The 22006-nt window shown below is 39.8% G+C and overlaps 1 protein-coding gene across 1 annotated transcript in view; it reads left to right on the top strand.

The window, feature by feature from the left end:
• Nucleotides 1-374: 374 nt before the first annotated feature.
• pparg (peroxisome proliferator-activated receptor gamma) overlaps nt 375-22006 on the top strand; it is a 30131-nt gene continuing 8499 nt past the window's right edge. Inside the window, exons 1-4 of the mRNA XM_070851076.1 lie at nt 375-453; nt 18027-18323; nt 18618-18784; nt 21702-21840. Of these exons, the coding sequence (XP_070707177.1) occupies nt 402-453; nt 18027-18323; nt 18618-18784; nt 21702-21840 (655 nt within the window). The 5' untranslated portion in view covers nt 375-401. The remainder of the gene's footprint in view (nt 454-18026; nt 18324-18617; nt 18785-21701; nt 21841-22006) is intronic.

The following is a 22006-nucleotide window of genomic DNA, read 5'->3' as shown; positions in this document are numbered from 1 at the left end:
AACGCTTGAAACCGCCTGAAAACGCGCTTAAAACGTCAGCAGCGACTCTGATATTTAAAGAATACAGGATTTTTTAAAAATAGATCCTGCCACTAATATTTAACAATTGTTTGTTTTGTGAAAAAAAAAATCAACATTATTTGAACTCATAGTTGTTGAAACAAAAACATTCAAAGTGGAAACGTCTTGAATTCGCCATCCTTGTCAAATTGTAGGAGCACTGGATTTTAATCTCTTGTTAAGGTGGACAGTTTTTGCAGCGTGACAGACGACCAGTGGCGTACAGATGGGGGGTGGTGATGGTGAGGGTGGGGGGTGCGGTCACAGGACTGACAACTGGCACACAGTCAGGTGTTGGTCCATAGTGTGTCTGCGAGCCACAGTGTGAGTGTGAGTTTGACATGCAAACACCAGGGAGAGATTTTAACTTTCAAAGTGGTCACAACTTCTCAGGTGAGTACAAGAGACAGTTTGTGTCTCACTCACCCTGGGTTTATTATGCTGAGTAATTTTTTATGGGTAACTCCATTAGAGGGGTAGATTTGTGTGAATAAATAAGACTTTTTATGTGTTCTGTATATTCTTCTCTTGCGTCTTTATCGTCTGTGTCATCTGAGGGACTTGCAGACATTGCACAACATTCAGGCAGGTCCTCAGTTTTTCTGAAGCAAGTGGAAAGTCTTGCTCGTGACTCAGCAATAATGCAGACTCAAGCTCAAGGGCCAACACTGATTTCTCTCTGAGGTTTGTTGTGTGGCTCCATGGTAGCTGAAGCGAACTGTCCTACTGTCGTTTTACCATGTAAGAACAGCACCTTGTGAGAGAATTGATCAATTTGTTGTAAATGCTCAGATTGTCTCTGCCAATAATGAGTCGAGTAGTTCACAATAATTGTGGATGACCTTCAATCATTTTGCGTGCCAATAATCTGATACCACAGAGAGCAATCAGGGAAAATTTACAGAAATGTATTTTAAGTGCTTTTACTTGTTAAAAGTATTTTAAGCTACTTTTTGCTCTTGATATTGATAGGTCTAAAGGGGCAAGTCACACAAGTTTACTTTTTTTAACACAGAGAATCATGCAGTGTTTTTGCCTGTGTTTGGTCCACTTACTTAACATTACTTAAGAGCATTTAAAGTATTTTGCTTACTGTCCAGGTAGTCATTAGTTTCCAATAGTTTCACCATGCTGTTTAAAAAATATCTTGCAGAGGTCATGAATTTGGTTGAGATAAATCTCCCTTACTATTACGTACAGGTGGTGCTACATTATCACACAATAATACATCTATTTAAGTTAACTGTGATAGATTATTTGATTCAAGCTAAATTAAAGACTCTGCAAGTTTATTATACAGTGATAATGTATTTACAACACTTCGAAATCGGTGCCTGACGTAGGAAATCTACAACAGCTTTGAAAAATAGCTATTACGTAAAGTACGTGTTCGTGATTTGATCTGTGTGGTTTTACATAGTCATACTGTTATGTCTCCTAATACTCAGTGATAATGAAGTTTGGGGAACTCAACAGCTCTGTAAAAAAGCAACATATACAGTGAAACCTTTCATACTGTAAACCACACGAAGATTTGTCACTAAGTCATGTAAACAATAGGCAAGTGCTTGTCTTTAACCAGGACTAAGATGCTCTCTTACTTTAAAAAAAAAACAACCATTTTGAAATCAATGATCTCAGTGAAAGAGAGAAAGTCACAGATAGCAAATCAACACACTTCCTGAAAAGTCAAATATTATGTTGCAAGTGTTGCAGGTTTTTACAGATAATCCCGCAATGATTAAGTCACAGGAACATTATCCATCAATCTGATGCTATAGATTAACTGCCGTTTATCAGAATGATCTAATAGGTTTCCAGTTCATTAAAGGTTAAAATGCCGTCACCGATGTAACATGGCTATTTTCAAATAGGAGATATATTTGTGGTTGAGAAATTGCCTCTATTTTGGAGAAGTTATGAAAGGTCATGTCTCTGATTTAACATTGCTCATCTGGATTAATGTTATAATTTCCCTTTCACATTTAACCTGATGATTTGCTCAACTGCCATTTAATTTGGAGTTAAAGTGGCATCAGGCGCCGTTGTTTGGTCATTTCTATGTATTTATGTTTGAGGCATTCATTTTTTTGGCAGCTGTTTAAGTTTTGGATCTTTTATGTACTAAATGCAGAAAGTTGTGGATAACATACAAATGGATTAAGATATATCTGATTAAAATCTCGGGAAATGTAAATCAGTCACAGGAAAACACACATATTTGGTAAAGTCTTGTCTTGTAATCTCTGTATGAGTTGCATTAACTCTGGCTGCCTAACTAAGTGTGTTGATACCAGCCAGCCAGTGAATTACTGCTTATCAGGTTATATAATTCCTAAAGAGAGGTTTGTGTGTGTATTTGTGAGTGTGTGTAAATGACTGAGACAGATTTGGACTTTGCTCTGTTGTCATAAATTAAAGGAGTGTCTCAAGATACCATGCTGTGTTTATGTTGCCCCTAAACCACCTGGATGTGATTTCTAACTCTCTATGGACAACATACTGCCACATAAAGCTTTGTTTGAGCTTTGTTTCAAAGACAAAACTGTTTTTAGAGATGCATCCACACCGAGATGTGCTTGGTTTCCTGATACCCGCAGCAACAGTTGTCATTTGAGCAGTTATTTGCAATGGCTTTAAAAGGTTATATATAAAACCTCTGTAGAGCTAAACATAATCATTGCATGAAAGGAAGGAAGATGTTCAATTGCACTTTAGTATCTGTGTAAATATACAGACATGAGAGTGACAGCCCTACGGTTCAGCCCACAGTTAACCACTTCTGACTACACCACCAACATGCTGGTTTCTTTACTATAGTTAAGCTTTTCTTTTTGTTTTATGTGAACATTTTCAAAATAGCCACTATTTATTCGATTTAACTAGACAACATTGAGACCACACTGATGCAATTTAGCCTTAAGGTAATCAATTTCTTCTTAAATTAGGTGTAATTATTAACTTCAAGGCCAATCCTTGAACAATTTACTGCTCACATCAACATTATAATTGCTGCAGAATCAACAATAACAGAATGTTGTGGCAAGAAATTGCTTCAATTACAACTACACCTGCCATCTAAGAGGTGACTCGTGTCGAGGACAACATTAAAGCAAGCTCTCTGTTTTCACCTTTTCACACTTAAATGCAGTTTGTCTTGGTGACGAACACATTTTAACGCAAAGCTATTTATCTTATCAATTAAATTTAAAAGCCTAATTTTTAGTTGTCTGCTTTATTTGTTAAGAGGTTCACACAACAAAATTAAGATGTTTTTGTACTATTGGCCCTTTCTCCGGTGAATTAAACATATGTACGGACTGTTTAGTATCATCCAAACTCACAAAACTATTCCCCTACTAGTATCATGCTTTGGATTGTGAACGAAAGTGACACATATTACAACTGTGTCATGGTTAATGCTTGATTAACAAAAATTGTGCATGTAAACCGTTTTTCTGTGTAACAAAGAATTATTGCCGTCATTTCGGGTACAACTGCTTTCAGATTGTCCAAATGAGGTAGTTGACTTGGCTGAATTGTTCACTTTTGATCAGACTTTGTAGTAGCTATGTCACTGTGTTTTCAGAGCTTAGCGTTTACTTTAGTGAGTACTATTATGTCATAACAGAAAGAAATAACCTACCAAATAACGTACAAACATGCAAAAATAGGACCTAAGTAGGAATAGACCAGAAATATCCTTATCATTTTTATTCTAACATAATAATTCCAGTTTCTATTGTGCTTTATTGTTGCGTCCTCCCAAAAGAAATTTGCAATTAAGTGAAGAACCGTACTGTAAAACAACTGATGCACAGTGAAGCTGGAGCCCAGTTAGTAATTCACCCGCGCACAAACAAACATAAAGGCACCCATCAACCAACACAAACACACACATTTCCACACACAGAATAATATGTTCCTTGCCAATAAACTTTACCATAGAAATTAACAGACAGCAGGGATATCTAGCAACCTTTGTCCTAATTTCCCTTTTAGAAAGATGTGGGAGCAAACAGCAGCTCTTCAGGTCAAAACCTCGGTCTCAAGTGGGAACATGAGACTGACTCAGACTTTTTGTGTGCAAGGTTCTCTGTGGTTTGACTGGATGTGGCACAGCTTGAGCCATCTCTATTTCAGGTTTTGCCAGGAATGATGTATGACGTAGGTAATCCACCCCCTCAATTTAAAATTGGCTAATAATGTTTAAATGCCAAAGGATGTTGATAATAACACAGGAACAAAAGCTGGTAATAGATTCCCACTGTCTGGAAACTCCTCACTCTTTTCACAGCTACAATTTAATTTGTTCTTTTATGTAACTATAATTTGATTAATTTGAATAAATTGATAGTTTGCTAAGCCTACCCCACGTAGTTACTGTTGCCACACCAACAAGCTATCCTTTCTAAAATGTCAGATATGAAGTTTACAGTGATATAAACAATTTACCTAGTCTTAATTCATATTCATTTTTTGAAAACTTTTGGAAATTTCTTGAATTTTATTCTTTATTCTTTTTTATTGTCATTGTGCAACATTGTCAGAACAATATTAAGCAATGAAATGCAGTTCAGCAGCTCTGCTGGCATCATGAAAAGATAAAATACAAATAAATAGAAAATAAAAATTAGATAGATTAAAGCTGCAAGCAGCGTTGGACCTCGCACCTTTGCGCACATCGGGATGTGCGGCAGCTTTGTCCTGTTGCTGGACTCTGACCCTTCCATGCGGCTCCGAATTTTCATGCATTTTGGACAGTGCTTGAAGGAGTTACATGTCACTTCCTGTGTCACCGATGTGGCGCTAGAGAACAGCCAGTAATCACTACACTGAAAATTTCATGCAAATGAAATGATTATTGGCACGGAGGGCTTACTTCCTGTTGCCACCAGGTGGCGCAATGAGTGTGGTTCAGAATGAGTCTGTAGATGTCTTCAGACTGGTAGGACCTTGGACAGTCGAGTTACAGCACAAATTTCCATTTCTTCAACCAACTTCAAGCCCTTTTAGCTCCTTCATACTTTTAGCTAGAAACCCCATTGGAGCTTTAAAACGTTCACCATCTTGTCCTCTTTCAGTCCATCATTCAACCTCCTTCGTGCCATTCACCCTTTCATCACGGTTGCCTTTCGAAAATTTTAAGTTTTTCCCTCCTTTTTCACATTTTACATGAGTGTGTATGTGGTGGAATGTTCAGGGCTAGAGTGGGTGATGTCAACGCTAGAGTGGAGATCAGCAGAAAAATCGCCGGAAACTTTTGCCTTTAACTCGCTCTTGCGGCCGCACCGTTTCACCCACAGTCACAATTTATACATCAATACATAGGACAAATCCTTGCGGACGCAGTGATGTGACTCAAAACACACAGAAACGTACGCAGCTCCCGCTATGAGCCTCAGAGCGACGGGAGTGCCAACCGACTGCCTCATTGACTGCCATGTTAACTGAGAGCTCAAAGTGGAGGAGGGAGGCAGAAACTAAGACTTTTCTAACCTGCTCCAATTCTCTCATTTCACAAGTTAGAGACCTCAAACTACATGTACGTGTTCAGCAGACCCTCCTCTCTCTACTGATCAAATTTGGTATGGCTGTGATTAACCTGCTGAGAGAGAGACGTCCGAGAATAAAACATGCACTTCCTCTAGCCATTAAGTGGCGCTATGACTATGGTTCAAAATTAGCACATGTCTTCAGAGCCGGACAAATCAGGACGTCTATGGTCACTGCACTAAAGCTGGTTTCTCTTTTTCAAGCCAGAGATTGTGAATTTTGCCAAATCAAATATCCACCAACTGTCACTGGCAGACTTCATCTGGCATAGCCAATTTGTAACATAACCTGCAACCCCACAAAATAAGTTAAACAGTTACTGATATGCTAACTCTTGGCCTTGAAATAACACTAGGTTGCTAACTACATGGTAACGATTGCAGTTTACATGACAACAGATGCTGTTTAATCCATTCCTTACACTCGTGAATTAGATTTAGAAAATGCCAAAAAAGACAGTACCCTCTAAACTGGTTAAATGATCCCTCAAATCATCCCTCACAGTACAGCCCTATGCACATCAGTCCAACAAGTGGAGACAGCCAAAGCTTAACCGGCCTGCTGTGCCTGGTTACAGTTGATTGGACAATCACAGGGAGGGGGTTAGCAATTGTTGAGCCAACTCTGACACTTATTTTGTCCACGTCAAACCTTCATTTCACCTTCCTTTTCACAGACAATTCTAAATCAGCTTCTTTTGAGTGTACCTTTCCCGGCACACATATTTACAGCACGTTCTGTCTCGTGTCATTTGTTGTTTTGTTATTGTCCAGCTAAAGAACAGCTGAAGGCAGCACACTCCCGTCTTTTCCTCTCCACTTCGAGGAACAGGGCATGAGCTTTCCCACATTGTACCTCTCCCTCTTCCTACCGTGTTGCCCTCCTCTCACTCCCTCTCTGTCAAAACACAAGTTTAGCTGTAAATCTTCACCATTGGGATTTCTCACACAACTCCCACAGCTGGGATCACATTCACACAAAGCAATTATTGACCTATGTGGCGTCATCATTAATGACAACTGTATAGATTTAATCAGACATTTCCCGTCGGATTCCTTCTCTTTCTAACTCTCGAGTTGTTTTCAGTGTACCTCTCACGTTTAGAGGTGTGTCTATATGTATGTCAGTGTGTGTTCAGGAGTGCTCCGTGTGTGTGAGGCCTTGACAGCATGTGCCACTCCTTCCCCTTATCCAGCGAGGAAGCTCTTGAGGCTCAAGGGACTCATCAGCCATTTACTCATAACTATTTAAAGGAATTGGGGGAAAGTTCATGTCCTCAGATTATTGTTAAAACTGCACATTCCCAGAGAGAAGCATATAGAGCAGATGCACACACACTAATATGTACTGCACCAGGTCAGTGTACATACTACAACAGTGGCTGCTCTCTCTCTCTCTCTCTCTCTCTCTCTCTCTCTCTCTCTCTGTCTCTTTCAGTGTGTATATGCACACCGACCTGCTCATGTGTGATGCCCATATCTGAGTTTAAAAAGTACATTTTTAAATTCCAGTGTGCTTACATGCCCTTGTGTGTGTGTGTTTGTCCCTAAATGTTTGTCTTTGTTTGCATGAAAGGCTCCGATATGTTTCTTTACAATCCCCCAGAGTGCTGTTCATTGGAGTTCAGTCACCATGTTGTCACATAATACAGGGCCCACCTCACATCCCAGTCGCATTATGATTCTGACAGTAATGTGCAACATATCCTGAACATCATAGTATGTGTGTGTGCGTGTGTGTGCGCACGCATGCATTTGTGTGTGTTCTTGTACTTGCTACTTAGTGAGGACCATAGCGCGGCTCATTTGTGGCTCATCTTAAGATTCGGAGTCTCGCAGCAGAAACAATAATGAAACTGATACGTTTTGACATCAAACCAGCAAGATTACAAATTTTTAATAGTTTCACAGTAAATATCAGTAGAATATTTCACGTATATGGAAAAATATAAATAAGCACTTCCTATTCCTATAATGACCGTTATCAAAGGCGAACTCAGTGTGGAAAGATAGGCAGTTTGGCAGACAGCAGTGACAACATGCATGTGAGCTGCAGCAGGTCAGCGAGGTAGCCTCCATGCAGACATGAGGTAGGCTGTGTGTTCCCAGCCTTAGGGTTAGGCATTTAGTTGTGATGGTTAAGGTTAGGGTAAAGGGCTGGAGAATGCATCATATCAGTGAGGGTCCTCACAAAGATAGAAGTAGATTTGTGTGTGTGTGTGTGTGTGTGTGTGTGTGTGTAAATCTGGAAAACCAAGCCCTCCATCACAATGGATAATTACATTTCAATGATCAAAAGCTGGGTTTACAGATTGAGGAGTCAGATTAGCCCTCTTTGTTGTAGTTGTTTGAATGTGTTGTAGCTAAAACATTTAGCATTTTTTGCCAAAGTATGGCAGGAGCTGCACCTTCATTTAAAGGAACAAACATTTTGGACTTTATTCCAAGTGTTAGATTAAAGGGACAACACAACTCTCATGTCTTTGCATTACTGAGCGTAAGACGTACTTTCACATTGAAATTGAAATTTTAAATTTCTGTTACGTAATTGATGAGCTTTAGAGGTGCTGGTCGATGCATTTTTGAATTTTTCCCCGTTTCCAGTTTGTATGCTTAGCCAAGCTAACTGCCTCCTGGCTCTACATCTTTAGTTAATGCACAGACATGATAGTGATATTGATCTCCTCATGTAACTTTCGGTAAAAAAGTGAAAAATCACATTTCCCAAAATGTTGACCTGTTTTTTAATTTTATCTCACACATAATTGTAAAAAATCACATCATTATGCATAGTATATTGCAAATTAAATGATCGATTAAGTATGCCAGTATCAGCAGACGTGTTGTAGTTTACTCGAGCAATCTCCTCTTCACCACATGACTATCAATTGTGAAATTAATGGTCAGAGATACTATTAGAGGAAAACGGTTTAAAAATGTAAATGAAAAATTTAAAGCAAATTAAAATTAATAAATATTTTGGTGTTAAATGTGTATATACTGTATCTTAATGTCCTGAGAAGCTCCTGTTTAAAGTTGACCAGCCGTCATTTTGTATTTTGTCCAACCACGCCTCACAGCTACAGTGTGGTGCTAGAACTCTCTGCCTCACAGTGTGTTTCCACCAAATGCAAAGTAAATTTTTCATGTAGCCAAAGTACATACAAAATCAATGCAAACGCATGAATAGCTGTGAGAAGATGCAAAAGAAGTAACAGTCAACCCAGAGTTCCGATACTACTAGACATGTACAGAGACTGGACATGAGAGGAAAGGGCAATGAAACTTCAGCAAGTAACGCAAGGTGAATATTCGCTTTGCAGAAACGCAGCTTCACAGTCTGCCATTGGACTGTCTGAAGAGACACAGTGCATTTTGGGACAGTTGAGTTTGTCCAGTAAGCTTAAACCAGACATTTTCAGTTTTCAGTTCTGGCCTCAATTTTACTTAGTTGTCTGTTCTTGAGTTCCATATTTCCACTGGCTCACCAAAAAACTTGATGTGGCCCCTTGGCGACAACAGCCAGAAGGGTTCGCAGCAAACAAGAAGCCTTCTCCCACTTATGAATCTTTTAGTGTGAACAAACAATAAGAGTAAGTTCTTTGCACTGAACACTGGCACTGGCCACAGTGTGTTGTGTTGAATACTGGAGTCTGAGTGATATTATGGTTAAGCTGATAATAGACTTTTCTTTGAGTATGAGTAGTTTCAGCATGCACAACATTCATAAAAAATAACTTTTTGATCTACAGAACCACAAAATCTAGTCTTTCGTTAGAACAAACAGAACAAACAACTGTATGATATGATCTAATGAGTCATTTCTTACAGTTTGCCCCCACAAATGAGGTTCTTTTGATGCAGTTTTAACTTGTACCCGAGGTTTAGGTTTCAACCTACGATACTGTAACTTTTTACATAGAGGTAGATCTGTGATGGTGTGGGTAGCCACTTTTTCTGAGCATTTAGGTTAACATTTGCATGTCCCTTAAATGCACCTAAAGCAAGCTTCCTGAACATTAGGAAAAAGTGTCAGATAGCAGTTACTTCATCTACTCAGTCACCTCATCTGAAAATCAAATGTTTTTTTTAATTGAATCTTTCAAAAAAGTGATAACTTTCCTTCGTGGAAACACAGTTCAACATGCTTTCTAATTGTCTCTGCATTGTTGGAAGGATTGGTTAAAGTCCCAGTGCATACTTGAGGTATGAAAGGAAAGTGGTGAAGACTACTGTCAAACTAATGTTCAGACCACTTGATTCTACCTGTCCAACCTTGACTCCCTGGACAAAAATAACACAGTTGTGAGTGATTGATTGATAGTAGCAGACAAGCTAAGACCATCTCTGAAGTGTTCAGCAAGTCCGTCTCTTCTGTCTCATTTAATTGGTTTGATTATTGTCTTTTTTCAGCCTTACTTTCATTACATCAGTTTTGGTTTTTAAATTTTCTGTGCATTCCTGTAGTCACGTAACTTATGTACAAATGGAAACGAATGCAGAAATTTCCCATTGCTATAACTAAGAAGAAGAAACCACTTCTCTCTTGTTTTGCCTGGGAATGTGTGCAAGCGATACTGCGTATGTAACGCAGTTATATGAGACAAGTAACTGTCCTAAATTTATTTAATTTGCTTTATTTTGAAAGGACAATGTATATTGATCAGCATCACTGTAAATGTATCTGTGTTAATTGAAAGGCACATTTTTTAGTCAGTTCAGTTTGCACTAAAACATAGTGCACGCAAAATAAAAATAATAGAATGTAAACAAAATGTAAAGCAGGTAAATACAGCACATACATACATACAATTTCAGTATTTTTTTCCTCTAACAGCTAAGTGAAGTATAATGATTTAAAATAACCTGCCCATCATTATTATATAGTGTTGTGTACACAGATTGTACTATATTATATCTGCCATATTTGACTGAAAAAAGATCACCTTCAGGTTTTGGCTACACCGCTGAAAAGGACACAGTGTGTTTCTGGCTCAAGTTTATGAGAGATCACAGCTCTCGTGTTCTGGTTAGATCATTTTTTCAAATTAAACCAGAGAATTAGTGGGCTTGTATTGTGATGGCATTGCATGAGGAGGCAGAAGTGAGTGCGTCACCGCCGTCACATTGACACTGAGTGACTGAGCGGAGGGAGAGAAGTGCAACCAGAGAGGCATGATGAGGTCGCCTGTCAGAGTGAAGCAACAGGAAATCATCTGCATCTGATGTCTACCATCTTACACACACACACACTCACACACACACACTCACACACACAGGAGGGCACACAAATCTAAGAAAACACAAATATGCAGGTGTCTATTGTACAAATTAAGCAGAGACTTGGAGACATAAAAATATGAGGAATGAAAGACACACACACACGCACGCACACACAGACACACCACATGATAGTTAGCTGTCTGAACTTCTGCTGAGCCCAGACTCTGTCAGAGAGAAAAAATGTGTGTGTGTGTGTGTATGTGTGTATAGTTCCCTTTCTATTGGTCATCACTTCCTGAGGAAAAGCATGACCACACACACACACACACACACACACACACACACATCATTCTCTCTCCTGTCACTGTCACTTGGTTGCTGGTCAGTGAGCTGACACTGAACACTCTCTGAATTGAAACGGGAGAAACAGGGTGAGTGGACTGTCCTGTACCGTGTGTGTGTGTGTGTGTGTGTGTGTGTGTCACTGTCATTCAGTTCATCATGTTGAATTGATGTATGAGCGGTGGATAGCTACAATGAATGCAAAGACCAGTCCACTGCTACATCTGATAAAAAGGCTTTAGGCTGCATTGAATTGATTTGTACTCATAATTATGTTGTGTGGTGAGTTAAATTCCACTTTTAGGTCTTTTAGGAGCCGACATCAGTGCTTATCAGTAGGAAACTGTACGTCAGCCAGTTTTGTTTGATATGCAGTATGCCTTCTCTCCCTCATAAGCATGCTTGGGTTGCTGTTTGGGATTTCTGTGGTATTTGGTAGCTCCAATGAGCTGAGAAAACTGCCGTTCATAGATTTTCTCTAAAAGGACCAAACAAGTAAACAAAAATCTAACTAGGTCATGTGAAGTAGCTCTATATTCTGCATATCCTTCAGACAGTAGTCTGTGTTGAACTCTTTGCTCTAGTGTGTGTCATTGTGTAAATGCACAAAACAGGTGCTCTTTAAAAACAAAAACTCAAAGTCTAAGTCTGAAGTTACGATATTTTAGGATTAAAGAATATCCTCAATCTGACCTCAGTTTGACCTGATGTTTGTCAGTAGTCCACTTTCCTTGCTTTGGACGTTGAAATACTAGAATTAAAAGAAAAATCAAATAGAAATCAATGGGAGGTTGTCTGGGTTCTGTTTTACTCAGAGCTGTGCCTAACAGAAAGAGATTATGGGTTTCTAACCTCCCACCTTGCCATGCTTTGAAGTTTGATGAGTAAATTCAGTACCAACGAAGCAAGTGGGTTTTTCAGACGCGAGGAGACTCTCGTTTCTGTCAAGAGGGCAGTCCAGACCTCTGGTTGACACTTGATGTGCAGATGCTTTTCCATTACTCCTTTATGATCATTGAGGTGCAAAAGGGGAAGGCCCCGTCAGGTAAATTTGCCCGTAGTGGCTTCATGCCACCAAAGTAAAAAAAACGTGTCAATTTCCTGAAGAGTGAGGCAGGTTGACAGCTTTTTTGTCATTTGTGCTAAATAAATTGGTCAAATCAGCTACTTCTAAATAAAGCTCATCTTTACCACAACAAGTGATCTTTCAACTGTATCCCACAGCAGGACTAACCAGGCAAAAATCAAGCACACTTTATCTCTTCAAAGAAATTGTGGGGGACTGTGAGGCAGACGAGCTGGCAGGCATTGTCTTTGTTTTAGTCACTGACACTGAACCACATGCTGTTTTACATGAAGAGGTCAGGAAGTCAGAAAGCTCTGTGCACTAACTCTCTCCCTCTCCTTCATTCTGTGTCACACACATACACATTCATATGCACAGGACAACTGTCATAATGTTTGTCTGTAAATATATATATATATATATATATATATATATATATATATATATAATTTTTTTTATTTATTCTGCCTTATTTATGTATGTGCCTTGCCGGGAGTCTGCAAAATTTCATTATGCCTGCATAATGACAATAAAGAAACTTGACTTGACTTGATAATATAAATGACTTACTGAGCAAAAAAAAAAGTCTTCCTCTGGGGTGGAAATACTCTGCAACATGTCATTTTGTCATCAGGATGTTATAAAGGAACACAGCAAGAAAATGTCAAAACATGTTTCCAATAGTGCGTTTGATCAAGTGATTGTCTGCTTTGGCATTAGTGGCGTAGTTCTCACCCTCAGAGAGGGAGCATACTTTTTATTTAAACAAAGAAGATAAGAGTGTTAATGCCTCTGAATGCAGCGGGGCAGGTTTTACCTTTTTGTCTGTCACACTACTAAATATACCAGACGAGCTTCTGTGTTGACTCCTCATTTCCTAAACTACTCCTCGCCTTGTGCAATGGCTTTACTGTTAAGTGAGTTATTGTGTGGGAGTGTTGGGCGCTTCTACACCCTCGGAAAAAATGATGATGATGCTGGATATTTTCTGACTGCAGGGCTTCTGCATTATGAGCGTTTTTGAAACCCTGTGTGTTTTCCTTTTGTGCACTTTTTTCTTATAATCTCATTCATCAAATTCTATAAAACTCCACTTTCAATGGCACAAAAAGACTCTAAGCTACTTTCTGTGCAGAAATCTGATCCCCAGCCTTTGCTTCAGTCCATTTTGGACTAAATCGTTGGTGATGTGAAGAAATATGAAAGTTAAAGAAAGATTTCATCCGTTTTGCAACTTTGTCCCTGAAGGAAAGATTTCACATTTCTGACCTCTTGGTTTCACCTCTTTTTCCTGAACTGCTGCTATCAGACTGAGAACAACATCATTCCCTTTGCTGGAGTTAAAGTCCATGTAAAGCAAATTCAGAGATAAGTTTGTAATCATGGTATACATGTTAGAAAATTGCTGCTGGAAACATGTGAAAAGTCTGTGAACAATGTAGTTCTGAATTGTTGAGCTACACCATAAATGGGTTTTCCTGACTTTAGAGTTCAGGGTTTTTGAAACGTTATCTCATTGGTGCTCTGGAGTCTCCTTAGCATGACCTCAGCACTACATATAAGAGAGCCTCCATGTCAGGGGGCTCGGGGAGGTCAGTAAATATCTCCAGGGGCGCTAACTTAGCTGTAGCAGTGTAGCCTCCTCACTGCAGTCAACCCTACCTCAATAACCAGTGTTAGGATGACTTGTGTTGACTGCTCTGTTATTTTGAATAGGTCTCTCTTAGAGAGGCATGTCCTTGAGTTAAAGCAGCCTCTCTGTTAGCACTACATTAGATATCATGAGCAGTCCAGATAGCTTTAACCATATTAAAAAAGCAGTTAGCATGCCTACTTGTGCTAATGTGCACAAGCCTCCACCACCCGGTTAAACAACGCACGCTACTGACAGGGGACAGAGACAAGCTTGCACAAGTTGCCAATGAGACTATGCTTGTCCTGGTGCAAGCACACCCACTAACAAGCCTGCTGCTAAAACTATTACCCATTCCCTTATTACTAGTATGCATTGTTTAACCCTGTTACCCAAGGTGAGGTGGTGGCTCACCAGCCAACAGGACTAACAATGAGGCTAGTGAAAGTTGAAAACTGGCTCACAGTCGGAAGGGTGACCGGCTCGCAGTGGTGGGGGGCAATGAAGGGTGACTGCAGCAGCTACCGACGAGACTACGTTAGCGCTGGTGCTAGCAGGCCTACTAACGTGTGTAGCTTGAGTACCCGTGATATCCAATGCAGTGCTGACAGAGAGAAGCTGCTTTAACTCACAGACAACACTCTCTAGAACAGACATCCTTTCTGCAACCACAACGTCTGTGTCTACAACAGCGGAGCAGTCAGCACAATCCATCATAACACTGGCTATCAAGGTTTGGTTTATGCCAGTGAAAGTCAGATTAAGCTAACAAGGCTACCCTGAACACCAAGATAGGTTTGATATAAACAAATCAAGTCTACATATACACTGAGCAGCTAAAAGTGCCAGTGGAGCTGTGAAAGACTAAGAAGTCAGAGAATGAACATGAAGAATGAACAAAAACGAGGAGGGGGACAGTAAACAGCAGCTATAGATCTCAGAGATCGTGGTGGGTGTGGTTTCAATGCAGTCTTCCTGGTTTCAGCGCCTTCAGCAGACATGCCCCCAGCATTTCAGAGCAGAGAATACTGCTTCTTTTTTCAGGATTTTGAAACCTGATTTTATATACATAACTATTTTTTTTTAATCATTCAAGTTTGGCTGGGAAGTTAAGACACACGTATTTATTATTGGTTGACGCAGACTTTTCAGTGTTATGATTTTATTTGATAATCTAGCTTTTGTGGGTCACTATGTACTTATGTTCATTCCAGTCTTGTCTCAGTTTGTGTCTTTGTCCATAAAACGGCTGATGCTCTTTTCTGTATGTGGTGGCTCACACACATACACACACACACATACATACAGTGTCAGTCCAGTTCGTCGGTACAGTAGCTTACCAGACCTGCCTGCCAGTTTGCCGTTGGCCTTTTGTTATTATGTCATGACCGAGGCAATACCTAATAGAAATTACTCCTTCACACTGTACTCTCACCTGGAAGACAAGCTCTGACATGTGGAAATTTGAGAACTGGCAGGAGACAGCGGCACCACTGTCACGCACGTGCTCACATACACACACCTTTTCAAACACAATACACGCTGCATAACCTTAACCAATAATCTGTCACCTTTTATGATGTCTGACAGCATGTTTGCCCACACAGCACTCACAGATACAAACATGTTTGATTCAGTAGATTCTGGACTACACTGTTTCCATGAGCACTGTCAGGAGAGAAGTTACAGCACAAACTTGTTTTCACCTTCAATTACGACATGATTTAAGCACCATGGTTAAACTGCCAGGCTGCAGCCGCCTTCTTTCTTTTCGTTCTGAGTTGAGTCGAAGAGCCTGCTGAGTGCAGAGCACAAATTTCCTAAAACAAGAGTTTTTTCCTGTGGCCTCTAGGGTGCAGTTTGATTTTTTTGAAGTGGCCTAGAGACTCGCTCTCTGTCACCCCATTCACTTTATCTCTCTCACTCTTCATCTGCAGAACTCTCTCCCACTAGATTTCTGTCTCCACATGATGACTTGATGCCAACCAGAGCACAAGTCGCTCCAATGTTCCATCTATTTTAGGACTGGATCAGCTGGCAAATGGCCAACAAATGGAAAAATAACCAGGTTTCTCTGGTTATTAATAGTCAGCATTTTCCTCCGCAGCAGCTTCCAAGACAGTGGAAGTCACAGCCTGCGGACACAAATACACACACACACTCCTCTTTCCCTCTTGTTCCGAAACAATGTTACAGTCAATGTGAATTTTAAGTGGACCTCTGTCCCCAGCCCCTGATTTTCACAGTCCAAAAAAGTAAAAAGGAAACAATAAGTAGTGGAGAGAGGAGGATGTTTGCTCCAATGGGATGTTTTGCCAGGTAATTTGGAGCCATTTTTATACCCGGTGCTACTGTGCCATCGGAGTATTGCTATTTTAGTTTTGTCATGTTGCCTAATTCATCACTTTCTTTGTTACATTTTTTTCCAAATCAGGCACTCAAGGTTGATTAGAGGGGGTTTATTTTGAGAATTGTTCTTGGTCACAAAGGTTGTTTGGGAGGCCAGGTGGCTCAGTATACAGACCTTTTACTCTATTTATTATTTATAAACTGTTGCTTTTCCTCTTCAGAGTTTCTTTAGTTTAAGCCAAGGTAAGAATTCAAGCACGGCTTCCTCCTTAAAAATTCAATGAAATGTGGGAAAACGGAAGAGTTTTGATATTTTGAAAGGCATGTAGTTCCCTTTCCCTCCTAGAAAATGTATTCTGTCTTCAAATTTAGCATGACAAAATTTTTTATTTAAAAGGAACAAAAATATTCTTAAAGTTAAATCTTGTCTAGTAAAAACACATAAATGAACCACACAGTTGCACTGAATGACGTGTCCTTCATTTCAATGTACATGGGTAGGGAAGTTTATTTTAATTGATCCCACATACACTGCAGCAAATAGTCACTAAGGCATCAAATACGTATTTATCCATATAGTCTCCCACAAATAGGCTCACTACTACTGTTTGAGTAAAGTTTGCTTATCCCTGACTATAAACCCTTGTATGCGGCTTACTTTTATGTGCACAGTAGTAACCTCTGATGACTGGACTTTGACCATCTCAGCTGACTTCTCTCCTCCAATGTGTGATCTGAGTTAGACACTAGAATAACTGAAAAGACTTCAGCAAAGAGATGAATATCTACAGGGAGCTGTGTAGTACAGGTCTGTTTCCAGGATTTTCTTAATGTTGATTAAACTCATTTTTCAGACATTATTCTGGTCAACTTTATTATTTCTCTAAGAAGCAGAGTTCATTAAAAGATAATGCTGATATACTAAATTTTCTGTGTAGCCAAAATCTGATGCAGCTCATTCCTCTGTGCCATAGAGCTCCATTGTTGTTAAAAGGTGAACTTAATGTTGGTACTGGTCTTCATATGGGATTTGCTGTCAATATTGAGTTGAAATATAGAAAAATATAGATTATTAGCAGCCATATCTTTAATGGTGCTGACCATTTCATGAATTAAGAATACTGTCTACTACTTGAAGTCGAAAAGGGCTAATTACAGCAGCTTTTCAGTAACACATTTCACACACACAGAAGGTGCAGTCCGTTCCCTCAGAAGCTAGACTCTTACATCCTTGGCCGCAGACAGACTGAAGCTCAAACAGTCCCTGCTCTCTGCGTGCTTGGGTTGGGCAATCACACCATGAGCCACCCAAACAGCAACAGAAGAAGATGGTGTTTTGAGCTGAAGAGCCGCTCCTCAGTGCCAGAGTTCATCTTGTCCTCCCTGCTTAGTAGATAACAGACTGTAGGAATGAGCTGGAGAACTGGGGGTCATCATAGTACTGAGTGTCTGTGTGTGTGTGTGTGTGTGTCTGTGTGTGTGTGTGTGTGTGTGTGTGTGTGTGTGTGTGAGCATTGTTTATGTTTTGGGCTTTTCTGAACAGAGATATTTAATCATTAACACTGTGTACAATGCAGTATGTGTGTATATTTTCATTGTCATCTTTCTTTCTCCCCTCCGCTTCTTCTCAACTCATTTTTTTATCTCATCCTCCCTTCTCTGTCGGTCTCTAACTTTTTCCTCTTCCTCCCCTCCTCTCTCTCGCTCATCTAGTAATGTTTTCTTTTAACAAGGCCGCGTACAGTCAACAAAGGATGTTGCATCAGCCATCACATCACTGCTTTATCTCTCTCCACAGCAGACATGGTGGACACCCAGCAGCTCCTAGCCTGGCCTGTTGGTTTCAGTCTGAACGCCGTGGACCTGTCAGAGCTGGACGACAGCTCCCACTCCCTGAACATGAAGCATTTGTCCACATTAGACTATGCCTCCATCTCTTCCTCCTCCATCGCATCCTCCCTGTCTCCCCCGCTCACATCCTGCATCTCTACTGCCAGTGTGGCCTATGACCCCAGTCCACCGCAGAGCGAGGAACACCTGACCAACATGGACTACACAAACATGCACAGCTACAGGACGGAGCTGGACACGCACCGTAAGTTCAGTCTGTGTAACCAGAGCTGAAACATATCATCTAGTCTCTTTAAGCTGCAACTCCTCGCATGAGAAAGCTTTAATGTGAAAAGACATTTACAGGACAGTGGGTCAAGATAGTGATTTGTACTTGTACTTGAGAATAGTGGTTACTGCCAGTTAAATATTTCATGATGCACATTTGAAGAAACCAGATTCAACCAATAGAGCATAACACCTGAGAATGGAACAAAGAGTAGAAGTAAGAAAGTCTAAGCTTTCTGTCTGTCTGCCTACTTGATGTTTCTTCTATCAGATGCCATCAAGCTGGAGCCAGAGTCGCCTCCACAGTTCTCTGACAGTCCCGTCTTCTCCAACCTCCAGGACGACAAGTCAACGACAGCACTAAACATCGAGTGTCGTGTGTGTGGAGACAAAGCCTCAGGGTTTCACTACGGCGTTCATGCCTGCGAGGGCTGTAAGGTAGGACTGAAAGACACCATGAATAAACATGAAAATAAGATGTATAAGTAAGATGGGAGAGAATATATAGCCTCTGTTTAAAACCCTGGATTACAGCGCTCCCAACCCTGGTCCTGGGGGCACACTCTTCAACACTCCTCATTCAAATGATCAGCTCATCATCAGGCTCTGCAGCAGCCATTCTTTAAAATCTGGTGTGTTGGAGCAGGGAAACACCTAAACATGCAGGGCTATGGTTTGGGAAACACTGTATCAATTAATCTGCAAATTACTACCTCAATAAATGAAGGTGATTTTTTTTTAACCCAAAGTAAGTTTATTTGGGGAAAATTGAGAAAAGCAGCAAAAAAAGAGTAAAAGGTGGCAAATCCTCGCCATTAAGAGGCTGGAACCAACTTATGTTTGGCATTTTTTGCTTGAAGATTTGTTGAAATGATGGATTAGTTGTCAAAATAGTTTAGTTTAGTTTTCTGATATAGCTTTAGCTCTACATCACACTGAGCAGTGTGTTTTTGAGAGATTGTGGCTACCAATCATTTGAGAGATGCATATTGTGGCTTAAATTGCAGAGCACAGCAGTGGAGTATAAACTGATCGCTGCTCTCAAAAAGTGACGCTCAAGATTAAAAAAAACTGACAGTCGTACCACCGGAGTCTTGTCAGGAAATGGCACTGGGTGTTACAGTCTCTACTGCGAATCGTTCAGTTTTGTTTCTCTGCTAGTCTTCCTTTTTCTGTCACTGTGTGTCACTCTTCGGTGAAACATGTTGGTGGAATAAATAATGCTATAATGTATGGAGAGAAGTGAGCATTTTTTTTTTTTAATCTTTTTGATGTCTGTCACTCTAACCACAAGCCCCATGCACTTTCCACTCTGCAAGGGCTCACTCAGCCCCTTCAGCTCTTTGTCTGTCTGTCTGTCTGTCTGTCTGTATAAATACCTAATAGAGTGGGGGTGAAGTTTCACACATATTTCCATTTTCTTTGAAATATTGAGACATTGTACGAAGAGGAGCTATAAATTGCGCATTGTTCTTCAAAGACACCTGAGATGGATTTTCAGAAACAGCAGCAGCAGTGCTACAAATGCGAAGTTTTCAAGAAGTTTTCGCAGGTCTGAATGTATTTTTTCTCGTTTTGGTGATATTCTATATTTTTCTCATTGTCAACCAATCCCAAGAAAAAAACAGAAAGAGTTGATCCATCCGACAAGCAAAAACAGTTAAAAACACACCAATAGCCACAGAGTTTTCTTTTTATGGGTTCAATAAGTAAAATACAAACTATAACCAGCCTAATCCTTTAAAATGCTCAGCTTTCTGTTAAGATTAATACTTCAGTTTTTTTAGTGTTGGCTCAATTGTATGATGCAGTTTTAGGCTTAACATTATGGTGGTATTGCAATGGACCACATTTCATTGAAAGGCATTTTAACAAATTCAATCAAAGTATTTAAATCGACTGACAGCATAAAATACGATACGACCACTAAATTCAGCCTGTCTGACACCATCAGGACTGTGCTGGAGGAACAAGGGTTTCTGTTTTTCTGTCCACTTGGTTGAAGTCATACTGTACCTTCAGAGGCTGACTGAAGGTGAGGTACAGTAGTTATTGTTCTGCCGAAGTCTCAGGGGAAACTCACCAGAAGAGGGGGTCAGCCAAGCAGGCAAACACTTAATTGTTTCAAAACAGAAAACATTCTTTATTGAGGTGGAGTCTTGACCCCCTTTAACTTCCTCCTTCTTTAAATAACCAACGATTAAAAAAGGAACATCTGCTGATCATAGGAATGCAGATGCCAAACACATCGGCCTTCACGTAGAGACCAGCTGTGGATTTCTCTGTAGAGCCTACAGCCCTCAAATTTTTCTATTTGTGTCTATTCTACTCTATTAAATTCATCTTTCCATTAGTTTTTTAGTCAGCATAGACAAACACCACAGCCATCTACTAACCTGTGACTGTGTGTGGGAGTGTGTGCAGGGAGTTTGACCATTGCTGCATAGTAAATGGCTGAGATAAGCAGATGTCTTATGGCTCCTGTGGTCCTAAGGTTGAAAACATCAAAGCACAAATGCACAGTTAAACACAATCTACTTTCTAAACACTTTCATGGGCAGTGTAACTGTCTTCCTCGCAGATTAGAAAGATGCAGTATCTAATCTGTATTTACTAATCACTAGATGCTGTGTGGAGCTACTCCATCAACAAGAGACTTAAATCAGATGATGTATATTGAAGTAGAAACTGTAAAAACTAAAAATGTTTGTATGAGTGCATCTTTTGAACATAATCGATAGCCATTTCATGTTTTTCCCTTTTCTATCGCACCTTCTTCTGTGTTTTCTTTATTCATTTCCCAAGCTTTTTTTCTTGCCCTCTTAATGTTTTATTATATACAGCATCACTGGCTGATGTTAACACACGTGAATGTGCAATAATCATTTATTTATTTTTCAATTCACCTTACACATATTGCTGTATTTTTCTTTTTTGTAATAATGTCCTCTTGGTTTAAAGGGGTAAATAGTGTAAATAATAATTATTGTTATTAATATTGTTATTGTATTTTATCAGTCTTTTTTGTCCTGCTTTCCTACTTTTGCTTATTTTTTCTATTTATGCCTCTGTTGTTGCTGTAACATGCAATTTCCCCCAATGGGGGATCAATAAAGTCTTATCTTATCTTATCTTATCTTATTTTATTTGACACAAAACACTCAAAGCTATTTTTTCCATTTTCTTAGACAAAATAGTTAAGTAAAGAATATAATCTGCAGAAGTGTGGCAACCTTTTACCAATTCTTAGAAAAGGTGCAGAAATAGCAGTGTAGACCAAATAAAATTTTTTGGGGGGATGTCTTTAGTGAGAATATCAACTCTGTAACTCTTTGTAACTCTCTCTCTCTTTTAGGGTTTCTTCAGACGCACAATCAGGTTAAAGTTGGTGTACGATCACTGTGATCTCCACTGTCGCATTCACAAGAAGTCTCGCAACAAATGCCAATACTGTCGCTTCCAGAAGTGCCTCAATGTCGGCATGTCTCACAACGGTAAGACGATCATACCGTCCAGCACCGTCCAGTCAGCGTACAATCACAGCGTCTATCATCTTGATTTGTTTTTGTTAAAGATACTCTGACATATGACACTAAAACACCAACAATGAGGCCATGAAGAACATGACGGAGGTCAAAGTTAACATACATTCAGGTGTTT

The sequence above is a fragment of the Pempheris klunzingeri genome, chromosome 2, assembly GCF_042242105.1.
Source record: "Pempheris klunzingeri isolate RE-2024b chromosome 2, fPemKlu1.hap1, whole genome shotgun sequence".
Classification (NCBI taxonomy): domain Eukaryota; kingdom Metazoa; phylum Chordata; class Actinopteri; order Acropomatiformes; family Pempheridae; genus Pempheris; species Pempheris klunzingeri.
The sequence above is the reverse complement of the archived record's forward strand: the minus strand, read 5'-3'. Positions and strand labels throughout refer to the sequence as shown.